The 26,772-nt window shown below is 36.1% G+C and overlaps 1 protein-coding gene across 3 annotated transcripts in view; it reads left to right on the top strand.

Moving 5' to 3' along the window:
• The window catches only part of LOC139959123 (putative sodium-coupled neutral amino acid transporter 11), a 31,852-nt gene extending 5,192 nt beyond the window's left edge, over window positions 1–26,660 (top strand). For 2 of the 3 annotated variants that reach the window (XM_071956713.1, XM_071956714.1), the window contains exons 3-14: window positions 3,636–3,768; window positions 5,998–6,021; window positions 12,226–12,300; window positions 12,753–12,887; window positions 13,749–13,814; window positions 15,117–15,217; window positions 17,307–17,380; window positions 18,057–18,127; window positions 18,697–18,858; window positions 19,739–19,851; window positions 20,574–20,720; window positions 21,284–26,660. In XM_071956713.1, coding sequence (XP_071812814.1) covers window positions 3,636–3,768; window positions 5,998–6,021; window positions 12,226–12,300; window positions 12,753–12,887; window positions 13,749–13,814; window positions 15,117–15,217; window positions 17,307–17,380; window positions 18,057–18,127; window positions 18,697–18,858; window positions 19,739–19,851; window positions 20,574–20,720; window positions 21,284–21,532 — 1,350 coding nt within the window. In that variant the 3' untranslated portion in view covers window positions 21,533–26,660. The remainder of the gene's footprint in view (window positions 1–3,635; window positions 3,769–5,997; window positions 6,022–12,225; window positions 12,301–12,752; window positions 12,888–13,748; window positions 13,815–15,116; window positions 15,218–17,306; window positions 17,381–18,056; window positions 18,128–18,696; window positions 18,859–19,738; window positions 19,852–20,573; window positions 20,721–21,283) is intronic. The other variant, XM_071956715.1, reaches the window with a different exon arrangement.
• The last annotated feature ends 112 nt before the right edge of the window (window positions 26,661–26,772 follow it).

The following is a 26,772-nucleotide window of genomic DNA, read 5'->3' as shown; positions in this document are numbered from 1 at the left end:
TATACCCTGTGCTGTCTAGACTAGTTAAAATTAATTCTCTCAATTGTAGAACTGCCATACAGTAGGCTATATGGTCTGTGTGTCATGTAATTGTGTCTATGTAGTATACTCAGGTTGTGAGGATGCTAATGTGGGATTGCAGTTTTTGCCGATTGTCAGTTATAGTACACTGTACATACATGTACATTCATGTTCTCTGTGAAGTCACAGGATGGATATATGTTAAAGCTATCAAAGTTAAAGTTAATAACCTGGCATTCAAAATTACCATAAATGGTGAAGGGGAGGGGGAGGGAGAGGGGCTCTTATTTCCTCCCTTTCCATTTTTTTACTGAGTGGTAGTCCCATACATATATATGCTGTGCTGTAGGCATAGCCCACTTTAGACAGCTTCTCTCATTGAATCACTCAAAATTCTTTACAAATTGATCTCCCATAATTAATCTGGCTGCATTTGGCTTTGCATTTATTCATCCGTCTCTCCCTGGCTCTCCATGATGTTGTCGCCGCAGGCAGTTTTATCTGCCAAGTTAGTTTAATTTCCTCAATCTACGAGATGCAGGTGCTAGTCGGCTTTGCTCTATCAGTGATGTGTGATGAAAAGCTGTTTCTTTTCATCTCAAATGCTATTCGTGATGAGCATAGAATTGTACTCCGAGAGCGCTTTTAGACACAATTTTTTTCTTTACATTTTGGTGATGTTTACAAATTCATACAATATTGAAGATCCTCTGGTGTTAAGTACAAACACTTTTGTTTGCATTCAAAATATTATCATTTGAAGACAGTACTGTAATGAAAAGAATTGTGTTATAAACTAATGAAATGATTTAATGTAATGCAGTACCCCAGCGATCTCTTCTCCTGCACGCTGGTGCAGGAGAAGAGATCTTCCCCTATCAAGTAGATCATCTCCATCATGATTTAGATTGATGTTTGAGATATGAGCTATTTCTCATCAAGGAGTATATAATTTTAATATCCACTTACTGTATTATTCAGAAAAGATGTTCTCAAATCATGTTACCAAATTAGCTGTAGACAATTATTATAGGAATGCCAATGTGGAAATTCATTAACTCTCAAGATGTGGAAAGTTGTCATATATATATATATATATATATATATATATATATATATATATATATATATATATACATATATATATATATATGTATGTATATATATATATATATATATATATATATATGTATATATATATATATATATATATACATATATATATATATATATATATATATATATATACTGTATATATATATATATATATATACAGTATATATATATATATATATATATATATTTAAGAAATTGAACATTGCATTATCCCCATAATTATTTTAAAGTAAACACAACAGCCTAGCAAATCAAAAGATGCAAATAATTTATCACACTGCACGTGGAACAGTGTTCAGTACCCTGAAATGAAATAGACCACTAGTTGCTGGAATCCATTAATAACACAATAAAATCAATACTTGTGGCATGTGTGATGTAGATCACACCCTGAGACAATGTCATGTGTGAAAACCAATTGTATTGATTAGGCAGTTTGGCCTAGTAACCAGTACTGGTTACTGATCAAAGAGTTGTAAATTTACCACAAAAAAGTATGTTGGTATTATACTATAACTCATCTAAAAATAACTCATCATTTGTTGCATAGAAAAACCTAAACATCATGACGTAACATTGCAAAATCTAAAACAGCATTTTTCTTCTACTAATATTGTTAAATTTGTTTTTTGTACAGTAATGTTAATTACTTTAAATTATCTAAAGACAATATAGCTGATTAGGTTTCATAGTCCAGTTTCATTCAAATAATAATGAAAAAGTGTAAAAAGCTTTGGAAGTTTCCAATAAATTTGCATTTTGCATACATGTTACCAAACCTATCAATATTGAACACTATCTTAACCATTGATTTTAATAATTTACATAAATTACCTTTTGCACTTTACATGTATGATGCATCTTGTTGAATCTTGCCCACATCTCATTGCCAAATTCTAACCTGTTTCTAAACTGTCAGAATAAACAGAAATGAGGTTATAAAAAGGAGAATTTTCAACAAAACTGGATTAAGCTAAGAGACTAACAATTTTACTCCACACACATGACATATTAATTCATAGAATATCTGTATATGAGAAAGTCAAGTACTGGCGATGGATGTCTTCTGACAGTCATAGTGACATGCAGCCAATTTCATATTTTTTGGGGTTATCAACAACTGCTAGTGGCATCTCTAGGTTGTACCTGCATATGTTGTGGCAGACCTATGTACAAATCAAAATTACATTATGAAATGTTTCTCGAAAGATAATGAGGGCGGTAGTGAAGAACGTAGGATGCATAGACTCCGGTTGTTTGACCTGATTAATTTACTCTGTCTTCGGCTTTGAGTACAAAGTTTCTGTATGCTGCCGTCTTAGATGTATGTATGTGATCTTCCCGCAAGCAGGAATTCGCGAAAGAAGCCATGGAGGCTTATAGACTCGCAAGCTGACCGAAGCCAATCTCTCGGCACACATACATTTAACGTCCATGTCGGGAAGTTGTTATTGAACAACACCCTTGCCAGACGACACACATTGCTGTCGGCGGGAATCGAACCGGGGATCTCATGACTGGGAGACGCCGGCGTTAACCACTAGGCTATACACTCCGCCGATGAATCTAACCATAATAGTAATTACCGACTTTGTGATCCACGTTATAGTCATTGCCAACTTTGTAATCCGCGGTCCCCATCACAATTCTCACAAGGTCGGTTAGAGGGACTCCATAGTTTTCCATTTAGGAAACCAAAGAGGACTGTAATAACTGTGAATATTGGAATTTGAAGTAAGTTACAAAAAACATTATGAATTAAACACACTTGTAAGGAAAAGGTTCTTTTGCCTTCATAACAGTGTATTATACAAATTAGATCCCTCATACTTCACATACAAGAGAATACTTCATTAGATATATTAACTAAAACTTTTAAATTTTGTCTGTTAATTTACTTGGGATCTACACCTCTATCCTGCCATGAGCAACAAATATACTTTCCTTACCTGTCCAATAAATAAGTAGATTCAGAGGATAAGGGATATCTTGCCATCATCTAGCTTCCCAATTTGTTGAACTACTGTACATTGCAAGAATTATCATAAATGTAAAGTTTTTAAAATTTACCCTAACCAGTAATATTTTGAGTTTAGACAATTCATATTGGTGTACAGGATATAAAGTTGTACATGTGCAATGACACACATATAGGTGTACGTGTCACTGGACCAAATCTTAATTTCAGAATCTTGCGCATTATAACCAAATAAGCCCAATTACAAAGGATTAACTATTATTAACCTCCATCACATCTCCCTAAAATCACATCACCAACAGTACACATCTCTCCTTTCAGTGTATTTATGAATCCTTGTTCGTATATATTTTAAATTTGTTACATTTTTCTTGGACATTCAAATTTGCTGTTCAGACAAGCAAACGGTAAGTACCTGGTTATCCAAGGGACAAACAAGAAAATATCCATAAAACGTATTTCCCAGCATGTGCAACGATATGATGCTCACTGCACTTATTTTTCTTTTCATCAATGTTAGGATGATCTTGCTCCGGTGAACAATAGTGACGGCATCAAGCTGATCGAGGAGGAAGAACCTACCCAACCTACTAGCGGACTCACTGGAGGAAGTGTCAATTTAGCCAACAGTATTCTTGGGTCGGGAATTATCGGTGAGAAATGTGATTGTCAGGAAGAACCTACATACCCTCACAAATAATTCATTAAAAGATGAGTTAACTTGCTTAATACCCTCACAAATAATTCATTCAAAGATGAGTTCACTTGCTTAAAGGGTGTGAAGACTCGCGCACAAAGAAATGTCTCATGCCGGTAATATGACCTAGTTTCGAATGAGGTGTAACGGAAGTGTTAGACACCACCATCGATCCCAGAAAATACACGTCACACAGCTTGCTACCGTCGGTTATTAGACGCTAGTGTACAGTCAATACATACAGCTATGGTCAATACTTATATGGAACGTGAAAAGGGAAAACTTATTTCGTTGTCTGAACTAAGTTTGTTGTTGTCTAAACTTAAGTTGTTGCTGCTGTTTTACCACGTTGTTGCTCAAACTCACGTTGATGTCTTAACTTCCGTTGTCTAAACATACGTCGTTGTCTAAAATTACGCTGTTGCTATCGGCGCTGTTCAAAATTGCTCAACCGCGTTATGTAAACCAGAATGCAAAATGCATTGAGGTTTCGATGACTTCAGTACACTAGAAAGTTCTGCTTGTTAGTATAAGGAGAACTAGCTGTTACAATAGAAATGGCCCGAACCACCATTTTGATACAATAACACTATGGCATGATAAACACAGGTCTTTTGGTTAAGATCATGTGTAGTATCTGTTCCCTTTTGAGGGGAATGGTGATACACACCCGAGGATGATCACACAATCACAGTCTCGATGCAAGGGGACTGGGATTGAGAGCGGATCAGTCGTTCGGTAGTTTGGTTTTCGTGCCCAGGTTCTTTCCTGGGCGACTTTTTCTTAAAAAGGATAAACGCAGGTTACTGTCTACTGTATGTGGTTATACACACCTCCACCAAAAACAATAGGGTCTTGGAGGTCCATGTCCATTTGGGGTCACTAGAGGTCAAATTGTGGAAACCTTGTTTTATAAGCTACCTTATCTCCCACCGACCAGCCTAGCAGATAACGTGCGTTACAACTCATACGAATAGAAGGCTGCACAGTAAACAACTTTTAAAATGTTATAGGCTCTGCATATAAGCTGTGAATGTCGGAAATCAAGTATAACAAGTGTCTAGAAAAAGTACCAGCATAAAAATACTGCACTTTTAATCTGATTTCATTGAGCCCCTTCAACATTGTGTAAAAATAATCCAGGAATGTTGAAGTCAACCCTGCCACTCTTTCCTCCTCGCCAACTCCGTATATAGTACCTCCATGCTATGACCTGCAGCGATTTCACCAGCAACCACAACTCATCAAATATCCCTGCACATGTAGTGTGCATATCTTGCTAAATTCCCCGCAATTTGTATAAGGCCTGTTCGAACTTCGGAGTTTAACTGCACAAGCGCATATCCTGAAAATTTGTGGAGAAAAGATCATATCACCTTACCTACAACACATAGCCCTAGTCAAAACTCGAGTGTATCTTGGATGATTCGTTTCTTGCGTAACATGTTAGCGGTCTTTTTGGTCTAAAAATTCTTAACAATGCCGAGCGAGGTTTGTGTGTATTCCATTAACCCCACAATCCCTTTCGCAAATCGAAACTCCAAACTGGATTGGTGTTACGAATGAACTTGCTTGGCGGGTTTAGTAAACTAGCTCTGTGAGTGTATTGCCTACATACTTCAATATTGTGCCCTTCTTGTAACTCACGAAGCGCAGACTACATCCAACCATAGAGCAACTGATCCAACATTTACCCTGGATGCTTTGCAGTATTTGGAAACAACCAACTCCATGAAAATTATAGTAATTAAATAACATTTTAACGCAATGTCAAATCTGGAGTATAGTGTGAATTACACATTAAAAGAGGTGCATTGTGACTTATATGCTTCAGCTTTTATTCAATTTAGTGCATGTACGTAATACTGTGATTCTTTGTATATATGTATGGTTTTACCTACTAGGTAGTTTGCAACCAGCAAACTTGATATGGGATATTAGAAAGTAACTGGTAGTACAGTTTAAGAATCACCATAGCTATTGGCAGTGTGTTTTGAAAAGTGAAGATGTATGTGCTTAGATGGTATAATAACAGTTCTTTCCCCTTCAATGCACTGAGACTATATAAATCCAAGCCACAATAAATCCATTTTCAACTGACATCCACACTTTTTGTTGTGCCAAAAAGACTGATTTTGTTATTACTTTTCTCTGTTTTAACTTTTATATTTCTTGTCCCTTTTAGCGCAATTTCCTTCGGCATATCTTGGTAAACATTATTGTTATGACGTTAATGTAAAGTTGCATGTCTGATCAGTGATTTAAACACCTCTCCTTTACAACCTTCCTCTGGACAACAGGCCAGCCATATCTTCTCCTTTTAATTCTTAAACCATTTTCTGTAATATGTAACATTCTCAAACCCAATCAGTAACACCGTTTTTATTAACACTTAGTCATACTGTCTATATATATCCCACTGTTAGCCAGGGTTGCATCAATCTGTCCTAAAATGTCCTTTTGGAGCACGGAGTGGTTACCTCCATTCATGCTTTCTGTTACATTCATCCATGGATGTTAAATGGAACATTTGAAATTTAATATCCAGTCAAACATGGAGATCTCGGGAAAACATGAGGAAAGATCTCGCAATTTCAGTTTGTGAAGTTTGGTTTTGCTGTTGCTTTAGAGTGTCTCACCACCCTAGCTAGTTCCACGTTCTCTTTCCAAGTATAATTAGTATTTCCTATCTGACAGATTGAGTCAAGTATTTTAAGACCTCTGTTAGAACATTTTCATAACATAACTTAACCAATTATGACTGGTGTTTGATAGACAAATGCTAATTATGTTTAAAAATATGCTACAATGTCTTTCTCATATCACTTCCTCATTTGAAAATATAAAAAATTAAAAAAATTAAAAGCAGGAGCTGTCACAAATTGATCTATGTTTTCGTCCAAGGCCAAGAATAACTAAATTATGTGGTATTGCATATATAGCTAAATATTAATTAAAATGGATAAAATATAAAGATTTCTAGTATTTTTCATTTTCAACATTTTATGACAAAAGAAATTTATAATCCTCAAAACTGCCATTTTATACTAAGGTGCAAAATGTGCATTAAATTATTATCCACCAGTACTGAAAAAGGGACTTTTAATTATTGTAGGTGTTGCAAGTTCATGAATATACTCTATTTGAAGCTGCTGATATTTACAATGTGCACATGGAGTAATATACAGAAACCTTTGACATGTTTCTATGAGTGAGGGAGGGTGGATGTGGGGGAGGGGGGGTGGATAAGATGGTAAGGATAGCAGGAGAGTGTAATGGAGGCCTGAAAGAGGACAGGATTTAATAGTAATTGCTGTGTATTAGTACCCCTTCCGTACAGCTGTTATGTGCATTAATGTACAGTAGAACTAGTCACCCCAGGTGTTCAATTGTTTCACCCCTTTTGTGAACTCCCAATACATTCGATGTCCTTCCCCTCTTACCCTTTCCATTGTGAATATATATCTATACCTCTGTTTAAATGGTATTTTTACTGTTCTACCAGTTTTGTACTTTGCAGAAAACATCTAGCTATTCTCTTTCCTCAAAAGTGGCCATACTGTAAGTGTTTCGTCCAAGAAATGCCTTTACGCAGACTGAATTGAGTTTCATTTTATGTAAGATCTTTGACGTCTGCGAGCAACTTTCTTTGCAGAAAGAATGAAGATACATGTTTATCTGATCCTATTTATGTAAATGTAGGTGTCATATTTTATTCACAGTCTGATGGCCCCCAAACGTTAGGGGACACTTGATGAAATTAATTGCTATCATAAATCATGGCCTTTAATAAAGAATCCTGGAAGTTTCACAGGACTGTATCACCTTCAACGTCTTGGCTGTGCAGTATAACTTATGTAAGCCTCTTTCAAAGAAAACTGATAGAAATCTGTTTGAACACAGTTGGGGCATTGTTGCTCCCAAGACACAGATAACATTTTGAAAGCAAATTGAATTAATGAGATAAAAAAAATGTTATTTTTGTGAGGCCGCTATATCAAGAATGTCACTTGAATTTCAACAAATATCATCATCATCTACTGATATTTTAATCTACAGATAATTATTTGTGAGGTGGCAGTCTATTAAATACCACCTTTAATAGTAATTAATAGCAATATTTGTATAATTAAACCCATGCACCGTTCAGTTATGACACTCGTTTTATTTCAAGATGATGGACTGTACCTGCTTGTGTTTGCAGTGAGCGTACTCCTCTCCCTGTAAGCCCAGAGCCAAACCAGTTTTATGCATGTATGCGAATATTACATATCGTTACACTCTTGTGTTTGCATGGTCACAATGTAATGATGTAACAAATCTTTAATATTGGGTTGCAAGTGTAGTATGTCATGGATTTCTTGACAACAGCCCCAAATCTTCAGGAGGTCTATTTGTATTCTAATAATTTTAATCCACATGAAAGTGTTTAGAACCCTAAACGTGCTTTTGTTGATAAAACACTGCATCAGGATAATGAAAAAGAAAAGTGCAAAATATGTTTCAGGTAGACTAGGAGTTAATTAAGTAATCAATTAAGTAATATAGCTAACATGTTTGGGTTAAATTATACCTAGTTTAGTCTTGGTGTTGATATTTACCTTCTTAGCACTGAGGTGCAGACCGAGTTTAAACATCAATTTTGGAAGTCTGTGTTGATTGGAGTGCCTATTTCATGGGGAGATAGGTAAGTGCAACTACTTACAAAAACCCACTGCAGCAAATCTTGTGATGCCCCTCATAGACTCTTGTAAGATATGATTATAATGTCTTCCAACCAGATTTCCAAATTTTCAAGAGAAATTGTTCTAATCAAACCATTAAAATCAGAATTGGTCAAATTATCATCAGACATTTATTATTTATACATATTGGACCCAAGTCGGTTTGGTGATCCCAAATTGTGTCTCATAATTTATACCTATGATGCTGAATACGTACCAGCTGTAGCATTAAACTGCAGTATGGAAGTTTTATCATAACATATATGAAAAGACAAATTTGTTGTAATAAACAAAAACTTCCAAGTATAGCCTCCGTATGAACTTAAGCACTCACTGTACATGTAAAATTGTACGTGATGAAAAATTACTAGAATTCTCAAGGTTTTCTTTGTCCTTATATAAACTTTTAGATTTAAATAACCAAAGAAGTATATTAGCATGACCACCTTCCTACTGAGAACTTAATTCTTCTGATTCAAATTCACTTTACATTCAACCAGGGAGCCATAAGAACTCCCTGATTCAACCATGCTATTCTGACTCTTGCATATAGCAGTAGTAATCTACTATATAGAGCAGTCCTGCAAAGCGTTTCAAAATCCACGGGAGATATTAATTACTTCCCGACTGTGCTGGGTGTTATACCTCTCCTACAGTGGATGTATACGGCCACTTCTTGCAGCGCATAATAAGTCAATCGGATCAATTCTCGAATTCATTTGCCGTTTATTCACCACCTGGCATCTCGAGAGGAGGAGGAGGAGGTTAAAGGACTGAAAAGCCTACTCTCTCTCTCTCCTCCAGAAACTGATTAAACCTGCGAGGCCAGTCCGCATAATGAACTCTAAATAGGAACCGTTGGCTTCATCTCTCTACTACCAGGTTGAGGGTTATGTTAAGTAAATAGACGAGGTGATAGGAGTAACGGTTGGCTAGGTCACTTCGGAGAGCTGGTAAATGATGGCTGTGAATTAGCTTTCAAAAGACACACATTGATTTTAGCTAAAATACATGCTAATATACATGGAGTGGTTGGGATATACCGAGTGGTGTAATAAATATCACAAAGATGTGTAAAATAAGCAAATATGTCAGTAAGACAAAGAGGGGGGGGAGGAGGTAAGGGGTAGGGTTGGAAAAGAGGACATTACAAAAATCTCATGGAGTCTCTGAAGTAAGAGGCTAATTAGAAACTGATTACATATAGTTGTATTTTAAAATTGACAGTTTTCCTCTTGTCGAAATGCAGTGTTCTATGCAGCCTAGTTGTTCTGTGTAGATGTAACAATGAAATTATAACCAACTCTGTGTAGAATATAATTTGTACTGCATAACTGAAATTGTTACATTATGTCCTTTCCTGCAACTAGAAATTCAGTTTTCCTCTTTTCGAAATGCAGTGTTCTATACAGCCTAGTTGTTCTGTGTAGATGTAACAATGAAATTATAACCAACTCTTGTGTAAAATATAATTTGTACTGCATAACTGAAATTGTTACATTATGTCTTTTCCTGCAACTAGATATTTAGGCTCATTAAATGTGGATTTTTTTTTACTATTTAATCATTATTTGATTGAAACAATACAAATTGTGTGCCTCAGTCCAGTTCTTAATTTGAAATGATAATTACTACACTAAAATAATAGGCACAAAAGTCTGAAAAAGTTGTCTTTTTGAGCTGATAGTTCTGTTATGTCTGTCAGTGGTAATTTAAGACAAAAAATCAACCAAAAAGCCCCCGTACTTGAGAGACAGACCTACAGTGTAGCAGGAGGCTGCCTGAAACACATGAATATAACAACTGTGGGATCATTATGACTCAACTGTAGACGTCAAATTTAAAATGCATCAAATTTCATGCGGCCTCTTTTTCTCTCTGGTGGCTAAATTCTCAAGAGACATTATTGCAAGTCAATAATAATTGCTTTTAGACGAAAGTTAATCTCAAGAAATGCAATATTTTTTTAGGAAGGCACTAGACCAGAATAAGGATAATTGTGATAATAGCATCGTAATACATCACATCACCACACACGCATATATATTGGTCATGTAGGCCTATTAAATGTTGCATTATGGTTGTTATGGACTGCAATGTTTTAATTTGAATTATTCTCAGGCTGGCACTTGTTGGGTCTCTGTGGCACCTTTTTGCCGGTAATGTCTCTCCGCTAGGCATAAAGCTAATTATAATTAACAAGCAGACACAGAATTTAATCATGCATGCCTTTATATAGTGACATTTAAAGCGAAACAAATGTAATACAGTACTTTGATTAGAAACCCTTTTTTTTGTGGAAATTCTATAGTTAGCTAATTAGCTAGCACAATTTGGGATGAAAGTATAAACACAAAACAACTTGTATGTTTACTGTGTACAGCAGAGAATGGTCACTTGGGCCAACTGTCAGGAATCATATAGTTGAGGTTGAACAACTCTTGTGGTCAGGAGCCAACTTGTGTTTTAAAGGGGAAAAGTCATTAATATCACTTCATAATACTTTTATCATATTTGCATTTTTGAGTTACAAGATCAACTCTGTCGACTAAATTAAAAAGCTGTATGTAATCAGCAAAACCAACACTTGCAGTTGCAGGTAACTAGTTGTTGTCATAATAAGTGTATAAATTAAGCAGGTGGACAGCTTGCAGACAAATTCAAATATGAACAACAGGGCAGATTCAAACATTTCAAATACCTCTAAATACTCCTACAACAGCTTTACAACGTTCTATGTGTGACATCAAACAGTATAAGAGTTGCATTATAAATGTCTATTTTGAAGTCAAGAAAGTCATGATCAAATTTCATAGTAACCATGGCGACTACCTTTGGTAAGGAGAACTTGAATTCTGGTGGGTATATCTTCACACATAATGTCAATGTGGAGGAGTACGTTTTGCCCTGCTGCCAGATACAAGGTGTTGCTTTATAGTTCTTTGTTCAACAGTGAAAACACTTAGAAGAATGAATGATGCATGCAGGTAGCTTGCAACATTTTTATTGTTAGTTTTGTTACAATCTTTCTTTCGCAAAAACTTGACAAACTTGCAACAAGAATGTTCAACCCTTGACAAATCTTTTAACTCTTATTAATTTTGAAGAAAGGATTAACATATTTATTGCATTACAAATGAAAGCTCAACTTAGTAAAAAAAAAATTGTATGATGCAAAAGGACAATTTTTTTTTCCATCAATGAAATGAACAATTTAATTTGATTTGCACAATTGTATCAACAATTTTATTGTTATGGGGTATTGTTAAGGTTAGGATACGTGGATTTGAACAATGGAAAAAACAATGGGGTCCTCGGTCTGAATGTAAAACACACCTGCCTGTGTGAGGGGAGGAGTGTGTATGACACTAACTTGTAGACCACTAGGACTGCTAGTCGTTTCAGGCAACCTCTCATGCACATGTAGGTATGACCTGCTTTGACCTCATCAATACCACAAGTGATGTATTTTTGTAGTTTGGTTTAACATTTGGCACTATAGACCTGTGCACATTGAAGTTGTGTGTTGAAACATTGCATAATGTTAGACAAATATCTTTCATGTTATCTTACCAGACTGTAGTGTAAACTCACAGTGTATCTATTACAGGTACAGGTATGTAAATTATTCTGTCCAAATGCAACTAATTTTGTAATTTCTGTTTTTCTTATTCTTGTGATTCTTTCAGGTACACCGTATGCCTTCAAGCAAGCAGGTCTGCCACTGGGTGTCATTCTACTATTTGCTATCGCTGGTATTACAGGTAAGAGACACAAAATACAAATCAACAAGGTCCAGGTGATTGTGCAGACCCTTTCTGAGGAACCTATTCCAGTAATAACAGTATTTGTTTATAGTTAGCCTAACATAAGGTCACGTGTAAGGACAGTCCTGTACTAGAAGCTGCTAGGCATAACTACAATGTTTATAGCACTGCTGTCTAACGTTTCGTCTAGCGTTTCGTATTTCTCTACTGTAAATAATCGAACGTAAACACACGTGTCAGGTATCCAAATCACGATGAGACTGTTGTGGTTCCTACCGTGTACAAGGTGTATCATATCGCTCATCTTTAAAGGGCGGATGATTTTTAAGTTTGAAAGTTGTGGGTGGGGGAGTGGAAGGGGCAGATCTGTGGCCCCCATTGGTCCCACCTTTGCAAAATCAATAAACATATGTAATGCAGCCCTAATTTGTTTTCTCCTCTAACTGCAGATTACTCACTTAACATATTAATGAAAGCTGCAGAGTTAGCTGGTTCTCGAAGTTATCAAGACTTGCTACAAGCATCCTACGGCTTACCAGGCTACTATTTCTTAACCTGTATTCAATTTGCATATCCACTTGTTGGTGAGTGACATAAGTTGATGTATCTGAACCCTTGTTATACCTACCCCCACCCCCTCCCTTTTCATATCAAAATTAACGTTACAAAAATATTAACACTCCAGCTTCATGATTTGATATAAAAATGTTACTAGTGGAAGTAATTAATTTCATTTTTTGTGGGATTTTAGCTCAAATTTGTTTTTATCTTGATATATATGCATTTTATTCATGCTTTATTATGGTTGGTGAAATTGCAACTTCTTTTTATCAAAAAGACTAAAGCGAATTGCATAATATGTGTGAATATATTACTGCACTTCATTTGGCAGTGGAAACTTACTCATGTTACAACAGATGTCCAGTACTATAATTAATATCCATGTTATAACCAGCAACACCTTTAACCATGATTTAATCCTACCAGCCACATTCATATTAACTTTTTAGTATTTCTAAACTTCAAGGATTTTACTGTATTAAAATGATACTTAATTTTATACAGATTGTATATATATATATTTGAGCAGTCATTTTGCATATTCCAAGAGTTGTATGAGTTTCCAAATTAGAAACTGGATCTTTGCTTTCACTTAATTCAATCTTACACTAAAATGTCCAAATTTGTCAGACTTAATAAACAATTCTGTGTATGTGTTAACATATTGAAAGTTAAATAGGCCAATGACAGTTGAATTTAATTTCAATGTCACCTTATGGAAATCTGCCTAAAATTGCAGTTGACACCTCATGTTTGGACATGATTTAAATGTAAGTTATAATCTTTTCAAATAGATGATATATACTTCCCATTTATCTTCTTCTTTTTTTCTCTTTTTTTTTGGTGTGTGGAATCTAATTTTATGTCTGTTTACCTCTCAACAGCTATGATTGGTTACCATGTCATAATTGGAGATACAATCAGCCAGGTTTGTGAGAGAATATTTGGAGGTAAGCATAATTAAACTATATTAAAAGCAGCTGTAAATTTGAAACAGAAAGATACATCACTTGATGCTACTGCAGTTTAGTCGAAAGAGTAGTTTGCCCAATTGGTGACACTATGATAACAACAGGTAAAATACATGTATTGCATTTTTGTTTATGTCTATTATCATCATTCCTGTATGGAATTGTAAATTAGTAACAAAATAAAGTTTGTTATTTACTTCTCACATGTCTTCTCACAACTACTGCACTCCTATGTATGTACTCTGCCATGTCTAGAGTGACCCGTTAACAGTTTTAGGGATATCTCATTACTGTTTCTTCAAGATCCAAATCTGGTACCTTCATATTTGGTATCGAATCCAATACAAGACAAGATAGACGTGCCTGGTTGTGCTTGCTTTAGTTCTTATCTCTCCGCAGACACCAGGCATGTGGATGTCAATTATTAATGCTACATTTTCAAAATTAAAAAAGTTTCTCCCGTTCCATCTATCCAAGAGTGAACTCACATACCAGCAATATATTTAAACTATCTGCCTGTATATATGTAGATGAGTTTTTAAACAAACTGGTAGAGATATATCAGTATAGACAAGCTTAGTGATGCTAAAGGGTCATCTTGCGTTCTACATTCAGGAAGCTTGCGTTCATTTATACAATTAATGATTATGGAGGATAAAGTGTTGGGTTGTACCATTAAGAGAAAAGGAAGTCAATGGTGTTGAGGTAGGTAGGGTAGGGAATGAGGGTATATATTGGGTTGTACCATTAAGAGAAGAGGACGTCATTGGTGTGAGAGGGGGTGGGGATAATCTGCTGGGCTGTACCATTAAGAGAAGAGGAAGCAAATTGTGTGAGAGGGGGGGTGGGGATAATCTGCTGGGTTGTACCATTAAGAGGAAAGGAAGTCAATGGTGTTGGGGTAGGTAGGGTGGGGGATGAGGGTAATCTCCTGGGTTGTACCATTAAGAGAAAAGGAAGTCAGTGGTGTTTGGGGAGGGTGGAGGAGGAGGAGGGAGAGAAATTACCAGTACAGTAATCAAAAACTGTAGTTCTAAGGCATTCTGCAGAAATGCACTGTATTTTCAATTTGTGTTAAGTATATTTTCTCTCTGAAGGCTCTCTCATTCAGCCTCTGAAGAAGACCCTGTTAGGATCGAAACGTCAGGCCCACTTACTTTTACACATTCTCGTACACAGGCTTTTTAGTGGATAAGCAGTTTGCTAACAGTTTTGTTTTATTTTAAGTTTATTTTGTTATATTTTACCTGCTCTAAATTTTTGCTGTTCTTTTATTTACAGAAAATCATGTTCTTGCCAACCGATACTTTGTAATTAGTGTCATAACCTTGCTCATCTTACTTCCTCTCAGTTTCTACAAAAATGTTACGAAACTTGTCAAGGTAAGCAAAAAATTGAAAGACCTTCATTACCTTTTCACAAGATGTAACAAATTGGTATAGAAATCTGCTGCTCGGGCTGAGAAATCTGCTGCTCGGGCTGAGAAATCTGCTGCTCGGGCTGAGAAATCTGCTGCTCGGGCTGAGAAATCTGCTGCTCGGGCTGAGAAATCTGCTGCTCGGGCTGAGAAATCTGCTGCTCGGGCTGAGAAATCTGCTGCCTGGGCTGAGAAATCTCCATGTTTGAAGAAAAAGGAACAAGATTAATATGATTGAGCATATTTTTAACCTCTTTCTTTGAGCATAAAAAAAAAAACACAACAACCTTCAGTTTACTTTTTGTGTGTTTATTAGAAATAGAAGTAATACACCTACATTTTGTTATTTATTTATGGCACAACCAAAGTTAGAAGTAATTATGTAAATTATACTATAACCTCTCAGCTGTTCTACTACATAAAATGTGGGTAACAGCAAGATTCACCTGTTTTTTCCTTTGTTTTGTTGGAGGTTAAATGAAAATTCCAGTCTGAGTTAATTAATCTTCATCAACAAACAAACCAAATGGGGGGAGGGGGGTAACATGGTCTTCTGGGGTGCCTCCATAATGACATTTTAGGGTCAACAGACTGTTACCATACTAGTAGCACATCTGTACAAACACTGATATATCTGCCAATACAACTCACTTTATCTCCAACATATAATACAGTAGACGCTGCGGATACATTTCATCTCAACAGCCTCAAGCACTATACTCAGTCATACGACCAGACTACAACTGCCCTGGTGACCATGGCAACCAGCTAAATTTCTAAGTTTCTAAGAGTCTGGCTTTCCTGTGATCTACGTAGACTGTTAAAACAACCACGGATATGTGTCATTAATCACTGATGGAAATCTTTACTCAATCAAGACTTTTAAATAATGCATTTAAGGTTGGCCAATCAGATGAGAGAAGCATTATCTCTCAAGCGTCGTTTCGCTCTGAGTGTGAGGAATTGCCGTCATTAAGAAAAGTGAAAATATCATGTGCACTTATTCGTGGTTATTACAGTGTCTCATTTCTGTTCGTTTAAATTATTCAAACTGATTAAGAGATCTGTTCACTGTAAATAAAAAAAGTTTGCTATCGACTTTTTGGGGAGACTTACAAACTCAATGCATGGTTGAGAAATTATCTGTTTTCATTGTCATTGAGATTTAAAGCAGTATAAAGGTTTTATTGAATGCAACTTCAGTTTTCCTAATCAGAAAAAGCATATAAATTATTGTCAGAATCAAACAAAAACATGAGTAAAGCTGGGAAATGAAAAGGTGACACTCTAACACAGATGGTTGAGGGTTCAGATCAACGTGTAATCTGTTTAACGCATCGATAACTTTAACCATCCAGTGCAGAGAAATCACAGAATTGTCCATTCTGCCTAGTTGTCAAGACTGCTGGTAAGACACCTAACAAACCATAAAACCCTGGCTTTGGATACCAATCAATCAAAATAATTTATATAGCGACTACTATCCAAGGTTTAAGCAATCTTCAATCGTGCTTAGAGTCACGAAACAGCCGCTATATACAGTATGTGTTGGCATAATTAGTGTGTTAATTTGACTAGTTTGTTTCTACTGCAACAACACTAGCTGCTAGTGCAAATATTTCTAATGCATCAAAATTAAATGTTCTGAGGTGTTAATCCAAGCAATATCTTCTCCAGAGGCAGTCAAGGTATCTACATCCTGAAGGACTGGGTCTTCAGTAGGAACTGGTTAAAATAGACACATTTTTAGTTTTAATTTGACAGATATCTAAACTGTTATTTTGGGTTTCCTATTAGTCTGTCTGTGAAGAAGATCCTGCCAGAATGAAAAAGTCAGGCCTGTTCAACTTCAAAATAGTTTCTTTAACCTGAGTGGTAACTAATGATAAAATAATCATGATTTTTCACTAATTACAATTTGATAGGTGAAGAAAAACTCTTGTATATGGTTTGCCATTTACCATCTATTCCTGATATTGTCATATCAGGTTCCCGTTTTCTGGAATTTTGCCAACTAATTCCTTCCTGTTTCATATTTATTTTCACTTTCACAGGTTGCTTTTCTATCGATGGTGTTGCTCATCTTGTTGTGTGTTGTCATCATTATACGTATTGGAACAATTGATATGTAAGTATTTGTGTGGGCTAAACCTCTCTAATATAAAAATTCACAGTAGATATTGCAGACAGACTAGATCAGAAATTTGCATTTAATAAAAAAAGAAGAAGAGATATATTCTGTGATGAAATGACTTGAATTGTTCAAATATACTGCAACAATGTATCGAAAATCACATGATCTGATATTTCCAAGTCTGATGTACTATTATGCACCTGGCAACAGCAAAGTGATTGAGTGACATCACAATGACATATAGCTCTCAAGAAGTCTTTGTCAATCTTAATCATTTATACATTATCGTTGTAAGAAGAAAGCTCAAAATAGTAGAAATTGTGTTTCAGTCCTAATTTTGTTCTACTTTTTCCTTCAATTTTACCTACTTTTGTCTAATTTTTTCTAAAGTTAAATTTTTATGTTTGTCCTACTATTTCATAAGGCTGTTCGGGACAGTCACCGACTGTGCTTGAAAAACTCATGAGATGAGTTATCATCCGATTTCAAAATTCTTGACAACAGAACTAGAAGTCACAGAACATTTATCTTCATGAATGGTCTTTAGCTGTTTCTCTCTGTTCCTGTGATAATTATAGAAAGGTGTTTGAGGAAGAATATCAGATGGCCTTTAAAAACTTAAGATAAAATCTTCATATTTAAGCCTCCTTCAAAATTTCTTTGTTTACAGAGAAGTCGAACCAGGGGACTGGAATTTTGCAAATATTAACGCCATTGAATCTGTCAGTATTCTAACATTTGGTAAGTTCATATTCAGGAGCTCTTCTATACGGCAGTTAAACAAATTAAAGCAAACATTTACATCATATGTCCGAGAATACTAAGTAAGATATGTGAACAAGATGTCACCACACTTGCTATTCACTAGTATGAGAAGGAAATGGGATCTTAGGCAATTTTGAACTCCTTGTAATTTTCTAGCTTAATTCTTACAATACCTGTATATATACAGATGTCTAAAAGATAGGCATGCATGGATGCATTCTCTATGTCAGAGTCATGCAAGAGTGCGTTTGTTCATTGGAGACGAAATTTCAATGATTTTTTTGATGGTATAGTTAGTGTCGTAAGCCTCATCACAGGAATGAATGATGATCATCAATATCTTGCTACCAGTTGAAAGTTGCTTTTCTTGTAAAACTGTACAGTATATGCATCATTACACATTATTCAGGATTTGGATCAAGGCACGTAATTGTTCATTTTTGAACGCGTATATCAAATACCTTGCACAAGTTTAGAGATTAACTTCTACTTCTTTTGGAAGAAATGATGGGCATTGTTTTTTATCTGTTTGTTCTTTTTGACAGCATTTGTTTGTCATCACAATGCATTTCTAATCTTTGCATCTTTGGAGACTCCTACTCAAACCATGTGGAAAAAAGTGACCCACTATGCTGTTGTCATGGCAACAATATTCCTGCTGATTGTAGGTGTTACCGGTTACATCACTTTCAAGCATTTCACTCAAGGTAATTTTAAAAATTAGGTCAGGTAAACTTGATTTCAGTTTGGGTGATTGAATCATTTAATTTTATATCCATGTTAAAACCCTTAATTAAGCTGAATTTTGAAGTGTTTTTGTCTTTCCTGGGCAACGGTGTGGATTTTATAAAACGTCTAATAATAATATATCTGGATTGTTAGATATAGTCCAGATAAATTGGTAATAGATTTGATGGAAATACTGTCTTCATGGTTGTTTGGCCATCTAGCACAGAAGCATAGATTGTCCAGATAGTGACTTCAACCATTCTGATCTTACTTTAACATTGAGCTTGGCAGTTCCATTGTCATGCAGGTACCCTTCAATTGTCAAATACATATTTAGTGTTGCTTTACATGAATTCAATACATATTCAGTGTCTTCTTTACATAAAATTCAATACATTTTTTAGTGCTGCTTAACATAAATTCAATACATATTTAGTGTTGCTTTGCATAAATTCGATACATATGCAGTGTTGCTTAACATAAATTAAGTACATATTCAGTGTTGCTTTACATAAATTCAATACATATTTAGTGTTGCTTAACATAAATTCAATACATATTCTGTTTCTTCTTTACATAAAATTCAATACTCTTTTAGTGTTGCTTGACATTAATTCAATACATATTCAGTGTCTTCTTTACATAAATTCAATACATATTTAGTGTTGCTGAACATAAATTCAATACCTATTTAGTGTTGCTTTACATAAATTCAATACATAATCAGTGTTGCTTTACATAAATTTGATACATATGCAGTGTTGCTTTACATAAATTCAATACATATTCAGTGTTGGTTTACATATTCAGTGCTTCTTTACATAGTGTCATCTGTGTCTTCTTCTTCTTCATATCCAGGTGACTTGCTACAAAATTACTGCTACACTGATGATCTCGTGAACATTGCAAGAGTAGCGTTTGCTATTACAATCATGTGCACATACCCATTGGAATGTTTGGTCTGTAGGGAGGTATGTATCTGACATCTGTTGGAGTGAAACATTCACACAATTGTAGAAGATAATATGAGGGGGAGGCAGGGGTGGGTTTTAGGGAAACGGAGGAGGGGAGACAGGGGTGGGGGTCAGAGTGTTCTAAGTCCTAGATTTTCAGTCAAAGATATCCTTCTTCTCTTCTAGGTCACAAATGATCACTTTTAAGTTTATCCCACCCACTTTACCGCCCTTCTACTTCTCATTTCTTATAAACACCCTCTTTCCTCCCATAGTTAATATGACCCACAAAAGGTTTCAGTAAATACCAGTCGACTAAAGCTTAAGACCCCTGGGCAATTGTTACCCCCTCCTTGAAATTTATCCAAAACAACAATTGCTCACCACATCTACTGTTATATATATGTTTTTTTCACTGAAGGATTCCCTCATTGGGTATTCACATCCCCCCCCCCCCTTCACCGTGTCATATCAGGCTTGGGTTTTCCATCACCACCATCAATTGTATCTTAACCCAGTTGACAAATAACCTAATAGAAAAGTATGAATGTTTGAATGAATTGTGTCAACTTATGATTTTATCAAACAGCAACCAAAGTAAATAGATCAATGCTGATAGCAAACTTGTTTGTAGTTATTCTTATCTTATCTACAAAAGATTAATTTTAATTAAAATGTGAATTGCTCTATTTTAGATGATTTTCAATAGCAGCGACCCATTTTACTGTTTTTTTTCGCAGGTAGTGGAAAATTTCATTGTCCGCCATGGATGGGTAGGTTCCGAGCCCACGTTAGAACGCCACCTGATCAATACATTAATAATTGTTGGTATAGCACTCGGTGTTTCCATGAGTACGGAGTGTCTAGGACTGGTGTTAATCCTGAATGTAAGTATGTCATTTATTTTCTTGGCCTTAAGCATTGCTCTAGTAAACATTTACAATCGTTCAATCCTAAGATCTGTAAATAGTTACTTTAGCAACCTTGGTGTATGACATATTTTTGTTTGTTAGGTAAATTCGATGACGGCATGGTGTCCAAACTAAAGACTGAAAAATCCCATGCTGCATTCATGCTGGAATGATTAATATAAAACCTACAGAGATGACTATCTCAGCAACTAGCTGAATTTGCTTGCTTATTGTGTCTATATTGTGTGCAGTGCATATGGTTTGGAACCACACGTGCATGAAAGGTAATGTCCTATGGAGCCATGCAGGCTGCAGGATGCTGCAGCCACATCAGAGTCCTTCTTGACATCGTGTCTTTAATGACCAACACGTGCATGAAAGGTTATGTCCTATGCAGTCAGGCTGCAGGATGCTGCAGAGTCCTTCTTGACATAGTGTCATTAATGACCGGCATTGTGGAGAATCAGATAAACTAACTGAAATCTTGTGAATCACTTTTCTGCTTAGAGTTAATAATATTTTTCTTTTGGTATAATTAGGGTATCTTTGGTGCGATCCCTCTCATCATGATCCTACCGGCTGCGTGCTACATCCGATGGGAAGGAGGGAAATGGTACGGTTGGCAGAAGCTTCCAGCCATCTGCCTCCTGGTGGTTGGCATTGCAGTAGTCATATCCGGTATCATAACAATCTTTGTGGACCACACGGTGGCAGAATGCAAGACCGGAGAGGCCTTTGATTACTGTAATGAGACTAACATCCAACTAGACAGGCAACTGTCTTCATGAATGGTACTTAATCGTCACCAGGAACCCCAGTGTAGAGGATCCACCTCCCCCCCACTCTCCCCCTTCCTCATGTTACACCTTAGACGGACCATACTGCTGAGGTCGTAGAAATTAAATTTAATTTGTTTTTAAGAGAGCAATGGTCAAACTGTCATGTCATAATCAGCTTGAATTAAAAGGTCATCAAAATTGTAGGCAAATATGCTAGAATGTTAAATAATGGTCACACTTATACTGCTGCTTCATCAAGTAGGTTTTTTGCATCCAATAAAAGCATTTATATTAATTGGTATTAATTGATGCAGTATATCTGTCTGATTTACTCAGTCTGGGAAGAATAGTATGGTGGAGGTTCAGAACCAACAGGACACACTTTGATGATTTTAGCAGAGATTTTAACATTTTTATAAGTCCCAATCTGTGTTTATCAGTTGAACAAACAAATAAAGATGGTTTTGGTAGTAGATTGATTTGGTATGGTAACAATCAATACACAGCATACAGTGTTCAACAGACAGAGGTTAAGTTGACAAAAGTTTATCCAAAAATGGAAGTATTACTTTAATCTGGTCTTACAACAAAACAAGATAAAAACTTTTTTGCAGAGAGAGAGAGAGGGGGAAGTGGGAGGGGAGTGGAGGGGGAGGGGTGATGAGACCATGCAGCTTGTGAGGGAAAACATATTTGCCAATCTAAATAATTAGTTTATTGGCTTTTGAAAGTAACAGATAAAGAGAGGATTTATAAAGAGATAAATATATTTATAGAGAGATTGAGTAAAGTGGAGGAGAGTGTCCAAGAGTGCAGGAGCATTATAGATATATATAGATGATGAAGAATATTAATTTGTAATTAATATATCCAATATGTAAAACCTCTGGTGAATACATTGAAACCAATTCCCAAATGTTTTACAGCTATGCTACAAATTTAAAATTACCTTCTTTTCACCAATAACCGGAGGCGGTGGACATTTGAGGGTATTACAGTGGTTTGATGGTTCTATGTTTCAGGATGATGCTCAGATGGTCAAATGACTCATCTAGAGACAATGATATCTTGAAGATAAATGAAGTCTCATTATTCATCCGTAAGTAAAGAGAGATTTATGGAAATTCAATATGGGCTATGAAATTAGTAAATGATCTGTGTTGACTTTACATATATATAGCTGCAATTAATCTCAGCTTAGGTTCAAGCTGTTTTCAACAAACAGAAGGCTAAACAGGGATATTGAAATTATCCAGGGCTTTATAGTAAACAAATTTGGGGATATTGCTGTGACAGTACATAAAATCTGGAGAGATTCACTGAATTTAGCAACGTTAATCATGTGTAAAGTTAGCAAAATGAAACATTCCAACAACAAAAATAGTTCCTTTCCTGTTGTGTGCAATAGCATTAACTGCCATTTGTCATTGTGTGTCAAAGTTATAATTTATATTTGTTTGCAAGATATTTATCGTTGTGATTGCATAGTTGTTTCATAACAAGTTATTTATTTGTTTATTATTTGCATATTCATAAGGTTTAAAGGAAAGACAACAGTACCTTAGTATCATGTCATGATTGTTGTTCTTACCATTTTTTAATTGTTATTTAATGATTTAGTTTGCATACTTAGTACTGTATCACATGTTGATGTGAGTTCTCAAATACTGTAGAAACAATGTATAGGAGTTATGGTATCAAGGCTGGTCAGAACCCTCAATTGACCATAGCCAGCTAAGGTCATTTTAGGTCAACAGAGGTCAAAATCTGAAGCCTTGTAAACACTGTAAGTACAGAACTAAAGCTTTTACCTTAATTGATATGTGCTACATGGATCAACCTCATTGAGTAGAAGTACCCGGATGTTTTCTGTGGAGGTTAATGGTCATTTTAGGTCAACCAGAGGTCAAACTGAAAACCTTGTTAACACCAAACAGGAAAACTCGAATTTATTTGATAATTGGTATGGGGGGCAGGTGTGGGGAGGGTGGGGAGGGGACAAAAGTCCTGTCAATGAACTGATTTTGCATGATTAAGTATAAGCTGTATTAAAGTATACATTAACCAGTAAAGCATATTTGAAGCAACTGTTGTTATCCTTCTCTAACAAGTCTTTGCCCCCCCCTCCCTTACAAGGGGTACTAAACTCATCTCTCTGATTCAGTGGATCTAAATGGAGTTGATATTTTTGCAGTTCTAATTGGATGTATTTTGTGTATATGCATAATATATTGAATTTTTTGTATGGATGTTTCCTGTCTTTTACTGGAGGACTAGAACAAGGAAAGCAGAAGTTGGAATTGAACCTGGGACCTTGTGATGCAAAAAAAATTTTTTTTTTACCACTAGACCATTAGGTGAGACTCTGATGTAGGCTGCTTTTTAAATATTTAAAGATCCAATTGTTTGGACTTGTGTTTTTTTAAAACATTTCCTCCCCTGATCCTTGTCGGGGGGGGGGGGAGGTGCAGACTCATCTAGTCCACTTGGGAACCTTGTCAGGGAGAGGGGTGCCGCGGAGCTCACCTTGTCTGCTTGGAACCTTGTCTGGGGGGGGGGTTCTGCGATACTCACCTTGTCTGCTTGGGAACCTTGTCAGGGGGAGGGGTGCCGCAAAACCTACCTAGTCCGCTTGCCACCCTGTCCACTTTACATCAGGGGAAGGGGACATCGGCACCTACCCTGACCACTTGGAAACCTTGTCAGGAAGGGGTATATCCTTTTACAGTGATTATTCACCCAAGATCAAAACCAAGCCAGGGCTTGAACCACTGATCAGAAACTTCTAATCAACAGAACTACCCATTACACCATTTTGGTTCCCAATGAAATAAACTTTGTTTCTTACCTTTATACTTCCACCTGCTCCAAAGAACAGAAAATTAAAAGGCTCCAGCTGGACTTGAACCGCAGACATAGAGTTTGTCTGACTCTCTCCAGTCCAGAGCACTACCAACTGCGCCACAGTAACTGTTAAGCAATACTGCTCGTTTCTAATATTTCAACCTCAGAATGGAGGAGAAAAAGAGCAGAAAATAAAAAATGATCTCTCTGGTGTTTGAACCCTAGACATGGAGTTTGTCTGACTCTCTCCAGTCCAGAGCACTACCAACTGAGCCACAGTAACTGTTGAGAAATATTGCTCGTTTCTAATATTTCAACTTCAGAATGGAAGGAGGAAAGGAGCAGAAAATAAAAAATGGGTCTCTCTTGTGTTTGAACCCTAGAAATGGAGTTTATCTGACTCTCTTGGTAACAGAGCACTACCAACTGCGCCACAGTAACTGTTGAGAAATAATGCTCGTTTCTAATATTTAAACTTCAGAATGGAAGGAGGAAAAGAGCAGAAAATTAAAAATGATCTCACTGGTGTTTGAACCCTAGACATGGAGTTTGTCTGACTCTCTCCAGTCCAGAGCACTACCAACTGCGCCACAGTAACTGTAGAGAAATAAAGCTTGTTTTTAATATTTCAACTTCAGAATGGAAGAAGGAAAAGAGCAGAAAATTAAAAATGCTCTCTCTGGTGTTTGAACCCTAGACATGGAGTTTGTCTGACTCTCTCCAGTCCAGAGCACTACCAACTGCGCCACAGTAACTGTTGAGAAATATTGCTCGTTTCTAATATTTAAACTTCAGAATGGAAGGAGGAAAAGAGCAGAAAATTAAAAAATGATCTCACTGGTGTTTGAACCCTAGACATGGAGTTTGTCTAACTCTCTCAGTTACAGAGCACTACCAACTGCGCCACAGTAACTGTTGAGAAATATTGCTTGTTTCTAATATTTAAACTTCAGAATGGAAGGAGGAAAAGAGCAGAAAATAAAAAATGATCTCTCTGGTGTTTGAACCCTAGACATGGAGTTTGTCTGACTCTCTCCAGTCCAGAGCACTACCAACTGCGCCACAGTAACTGTTGAGAAATATTGCTTGTTTCTAATATTTCAACTTCAGAATGGAAGGAGGAAATTAGCATAATGCCGCCTCAGGTTTGCACCTTAGACAAGGAGTTTGTTGTATTCTTTCAGTTACAAGCTTAATGAGTACAAGAAATCTTCTGTTTTTCATGGAGGGAAAGATCATTTGAGTTCAAATTCTGAAAGAAAACCCAATAAATTCAAAAGCAAATTTGGATGAATTTCATGCTAATTAATGTGGATCCAACTTCATAAGTAAAAGCAATCCTGTTGATTTTCATTGAGTTCAAAGGTCATAGGAGGTCACCATTGGTCAAATTCTGACTTTATAACTTCTTACTTGGAATTGTGCACCTTATTAAGTACTAGAACCTTGTGTGGACAGTTTACATTCAATTGTTTGCATATAGAGTAAAGCATCGCTAGGCCTCTTGTTTAAGGGGAATAAGGGGTAAATTAAGGTGTAAATTAAATGATTCCCTGAAGTTATAATATATGAAGTGATAAGAGGTAACTTTTGAAAGCTTTCTCCTGTTTATCTCATTTACAGAGTGGGAATATTTGCATTCTAGTATGCCACTTACAAGTAGTGCATGTATACATATTGTGCATGTTGCCTTGAAGGTTCTCTTCAATACTCCTTGATCGTTAAGTTACCAGCCAAAAAAAATGTGATGTTTGTTTGCTTCCTTGTTGGTTTCTCAGAATATGGATGTTAAACGAAACATCACAGACAGACAGCCCTACATTCAGAAGGTCAAAATGTATTTGCTATCTTCCTATGATATTTCCATGGTTACTCTTTCCTTGCAGCCCCAAAAAGTATTGCTGTACCAAAATGTATCAGTTATATTCTATCAGGGCAAGTTAACAAATGTAGGTCAAGTTCAAAATTGTAGGCCGTTTGCAGTCCTTTAGTAACATTTTCATAAACCGATCGTTATCATAGCCTCAATAGCCCAAAATGAAATGTTTGCTGCAACCATTTGAAATTTGATTCTTTGATTGTATTTTATTTTATATCATAAGCATTCCTTTCTTATTTATAGGGTTGTGTTGTTTGTATTCACCAAGCAGTGAATATTATAGATGCATTATGTGAGCTTTATGCAATCAGTTTGTAGACTTTTCGTATAGTAACAAGATAAACAGGTATTATATTTAGAAGTCTGTATTTAAATTTTAGTGCTTTTAAGTAAAGTTGTGAAATTGTAAAACAAGACCTGGATTTTTGTGTTCTTTCTACATGACAATTTTCACCCTTCCTGCCCCCTTCCATTTCCATTACCATTACATAGCCTACCCTTCCCCATTCCATCTTCCTCCCCAATG

The sequence above is a fragment of the Apostichopus japonicus genome, chromosome 18 (genome assembly GCF_037975245.1).
Source record: "Apostichopus japonicus isolate 1M-3 chromosome 18, ASM3797524v1, whole genome shotgun sequence".
Taxonomy (NCBI): Eukaryota; Metazoa; Echinodermata; class Holothuroidea; order Aspidochirotida; family Stichopodidae; genus Apostichopus; species Apostichopus japonicus.
The sequence above is the reverse complement of the archived record's forward strand: the minus strand, read 5'-3'. Positions and strand labels throughout refer to the sequence as shown.